At 33.2% G+C, this 4,175-nt stretch overlaps 1 protein-coding gene across 1 annotated transcript; it reads right to left on the bottom strand.

The window, feature by feature from the left end:
• Positions 1 to 1,206: 1,206 nt before the first annotated feature.
• On the bottom strand, positions 1,207 to 3,432 carry LOC108679053 (ras-related protein Rab-28-like; the record flags this gene model as incomplete). Its single annotated transcript, XM_018167564.1, has 2 exons — positions 1,207 to 1,308; positions 3,262 to 3,432. Coding segments are annotated over 2 exons (273 nt in total), but the record flags the coding sequence as incomplete, so codon positions are not given.
• Positions 3,433 to 4,175: the final 743 nt, after the last annotated feature.

Raw genomic sequence — 4,175 nt, 5'->3', positions numbered from 1 at the left:
TTCAACATGAGCTGCAGCAACTCTGTTTTTGAGTTCACGGCCTGAGCGTTATTTATGCTGCAACATGACAGTGATTTATGAGAAGTATAATAATTAAGCAGGTATATATATTTGGATTGCGTATTGAAATTTTCGCGTAAAACACAGATTTGACATGTAAAAAATTAAGAAACTTTTCTATTGGACTGCAGCTGCTACGGTTTTGATTTTCGCTTGCCGTACCATCACGTTATAAGAAATAAATCAATAAATAATCTTTACTCAAATAAATAACTTAAAATAATTCACATCATGACAATTGTCTATTACTCAGAGAATTGAATCAGACTCTGTCAATTAAATAGCGATTCACGCTTTGCGCTTCTATGGATCATATTATTGTCGCAGCTTAGCTCGGCGAAATGATATTAACGCTACATCCGTTCTTTGCTCGTACTGTGCGTATGAAAGTGTGTCCTTATTAGGATAATATGACCCATTTAGTTTCATTAGTGCATTATATAGTGAATTTGCTACGTAGCGGTCTCAGTATAATTGCGCATTTTAATATGCAACATAATAATTTACATCTTATTTTCAAATGCTACTCGTAAATGAAGAACAATCATACATAACAAATAAATTATTTTACTTCAGCGTAATTAAAGAATAACTCGCCTTTAGATAATTTTATTTGTAGCTAACAATTATTATATTAAGTATGTAATACTGGAAATTGTACCTCGAGTGAATGTAAAGCATTTGAAATTAATAGCTTCTTAGCTTCAGGAATTTAAACCATTTCGAACGAACTATAATTAAGCTACCAAACTTCTGTAATTTAAACCATTTCGAATTATAATTAAGCTTCTTACCTTCTGTAATTTAAACAATTTCGAATTACAATTAAGCTTCCTACCTTCTGAAATTTCAACCATTTCGAATTATAATTAAGCTTTCTACCTTCTGAAATTTAAACCATTTCAAATTATAATTAAGCTTCTTACCTTCTGAAATTTAAACCATTTCAAATTACAATTAAGCTTTCTACCTTCTGAAATTTAAACCATTTCGAATTATAATTAAGCTTCCTACCTTCTGTAATTTAATTCCTTTTGAATTATAATTAAGCTTCCTACCTTCTGTAATTTAATTCCTTTTGAATTATAATTAAGCTTCCTACCTTCTGGAATTTAAACCATTTCTAATCATAATTATGCTTCTTACCTTCTGGAAGGTGAGCGCAACGCCTTCACCAGTTCTCGCTGACATGACGTAAGAAAGCATGTTGTGGTCGGCTGCGAACCTGTGATGTCTCTCGCTCTTGACCTGCCATAAGTTAATGCCATAAGTTAAACTTTACCTTTGTAAATAATTGAAAGTTATTTACTTGACTGCAATAGAGTGATACATCAAATGGACACGCGTAAAGTCTTACGTCACCACACTTGTCTCACTATATTTCCACCTATTGAAACGAAGTCCTATTGTAAAGGAATAAACGTAGTTTTTACAGCTGAAGTCATTCATTTCTTGCAATAAAATTTATGACAATGATCCACTGCACCACACCAAAAGATTTTTGGTTCAAATCAAATTTCTGGACTTGCAAAGAAAAACGCACAATTATTTACTGATAAGAGAGATTTCAGCCTTTGAGATGTCAGGCTCAAAATGTTACCAGATAACCCTTATTGGTTCCTAATCCTAAAACTAATTTTTAGGTACTAAATAAATTACGGAAAAATAATAAAGATTGATCTGCATTTAGTTATTCCGTATGTTTGACAGCTTTATTGAAAGAAATTTCCTAAACTGAAAAGCGAAGCTACTAAATATTTCGTTTTCATTCGGACTGTTTGAGATGTCAAATGCAAATATGAAATTAGATCACGAATTTTTGCTGCAAATTTTTATTTTCTCTTCCGATTAAAATATTATTTGATTAAAAGGATTTTTTTAGTGTAAGGAGACTCATTTGTTGTACATGTGAAATTAATCTTGTGCTGCAGCTGATGAATTACATATATCATTATTGGTAGTTAATAATGATATATGTTATTATATTAATAATTAGGAATATACCGTCAATATAAGAGATTTTTATGTGGCAAATAGTGTTTTAAGAACAAGTATAAATTATGGAAAATAAATGATGTATATCTTTGCTCATAAAATAATTTTAATGTTTCTAGGTGTTTTGAAGAAAAGAACATACAAATATTTTCAATAGGTAAAATGGGTAGATGACTCAATTTCACTAATTCGTGTTATATAACTCATTCCTCGTACAAAAAAGTGTTAGTGACAATTTTAGTTCATGTAAACCCTGAATATTCCTGGGTACTCGGCACATAAAGTGTGAAGGAATTCTGCAGAAGCTGGTACTGCAAAAACGTTACGATCTCACACGCCCTGAAAAAATATTATTATTTTCTAAATATTATGTGCATAAGATGGTCTAAAGTAACATAAATTTCTTACATTATCAGATTCTGAGAAGTTCTTATATAATTACTCGTCTTGATGTACAAACAAAATGATGCATTCACTCAATTGATTGTGCGCATACGAGATGATACCTTACTTAAGCATTAGATAATGATATTTCTACAAATAGCTACAAAGACTGCATGCAAAATTTCCATTGATGCTCGGATGAGACAAGCTTAACAATTATTCAAGGCCCCCAATTCACTTGCAGGTGCAATAAATTTCTTGCAAATAAACTTACAATACTCATACAATTCGCCTCACGTTCTAGCAAAAAATCTACTAGCAAATATAAACCTGTCATCGTGAGTACAATGATTTTGTTTATACAACTACCCAGAAATTGTAAACGAAACTTAGAAAATTTATTACTCGGTAATTGTGTATTGTCAGTTTTTTTTAGAATCGCATTAATTGGCTAAGGTAAAACTTGCTTATATATACGCAGCTTCTTTGGTACACGTAACTGCGGATTTCTCGGGTGTTATTGGTGGATTAAGCTTTAATATCCGTCTGTTATGTGTTTACGGATTAAGAAACTCTTAACTATTTATGATAGCACTGGGGTCGTACTATCAAAATTAGTCAAGAGTACGTAACTCCGTCAGCAGTTCACTGACGGATTTCAATCGTACATAATCCACCAATTACAGACGTGAAATCAGTCGCTACTTGTAGTACTTATATACTAATGGCTGCCAAGTGCACTTAAGCAATTTTCCAATGTACGGCCCCTGAAATACGAAGTGGTTAAAAAAGTGAAAACTATATTTTAAAATAATTCCTTACCTGTCTGATGTGTTCAAGATCTGCCTTGTTGGCGACGAGGGCCATGAGAGGTGGACGGTCATGATGACGTGCAGCCTTCCTGACGACCACGACCCAGTCCTGCAGTACGTCCAGCGTGCTCGGCGCAGTCACATCGTACACTAGCAGCACCGCGTGCGCGCCGTACAGGTACTGAAGCACAAACAATCTACAATGAAACTAATCTATTGTATTGATTGGGGGATTTATTGTAAGAACTAAAAACATAGAGTAGTTGCTGCATGGGCGCCGTACAGGTACTGGAGAACACAACAGGTACTGAAGAACAAAAAAACTAAAATGAAACTAATAGAATGTATTGATTGGGTGATTTATTGTAAGAACTAAAAATCCTAGAGTAAAGTTGCCGCACGGGTGCCCTATGAGTAATGAACCACAAAAAACGGCCCACCAGGCAAATGACGTTGAAGCAACGTTGAATTAGCGTTGATTTAATATCAAAATAGAGTTCAATTTAACGTTGATTCGACGTTATATGACTGATGAGACGGAAGTTTTGAGCTAAAATAATCGAGTTCTGTCGATTTCGGTTTACCTTCCCTTCTTTTGGGACAATCTTATAGAATCGATATCGTCTTGTTTAATCTAACATATCCATTGTAACTAATCGATTAAACAACGTATATGAAATAAGGCATCTTAAATTTTCAATAGGATCACAATGAAAGAAGAAATTATGTTACATTTGATTATTTTTCTCTAGGTCCATTTTGTATGTCGTCTTGAAAGCTGCTACAAACTCCTATTTATAATAGAGCGTTGTATTATTAATGGAGTACAGTTTCAGGTGAGATTTTTATTTAAGCCAAAGGTTGAACCCTAATGGTTCAAGTTAAACAGTTTGTCTAAAGTTTGAAGGCAAATAATTTCATGCA

This window comes from Hyalella azteca, unplaced genomic scaffold (assembly GCF_000764305.2).
Source record: "Hyalella azteca isolate HAZT.00-mixed unplaced genomic scaffold, Hazt_2.0.2 contig10722, whole genome shotgun sequence".
In the NCBI taxonomy this organism is placed as follows: Eukaryota; Metazoa; Arthropoda; class Malacostraca; order Amphipoda; family Hyalellidae; genus Hyalella; species Hyalella azteca.
Note: the sequence above shows the minus strand (reverse complement) of the source record. Positions and strands in the feature narration are given on the sequence as shown.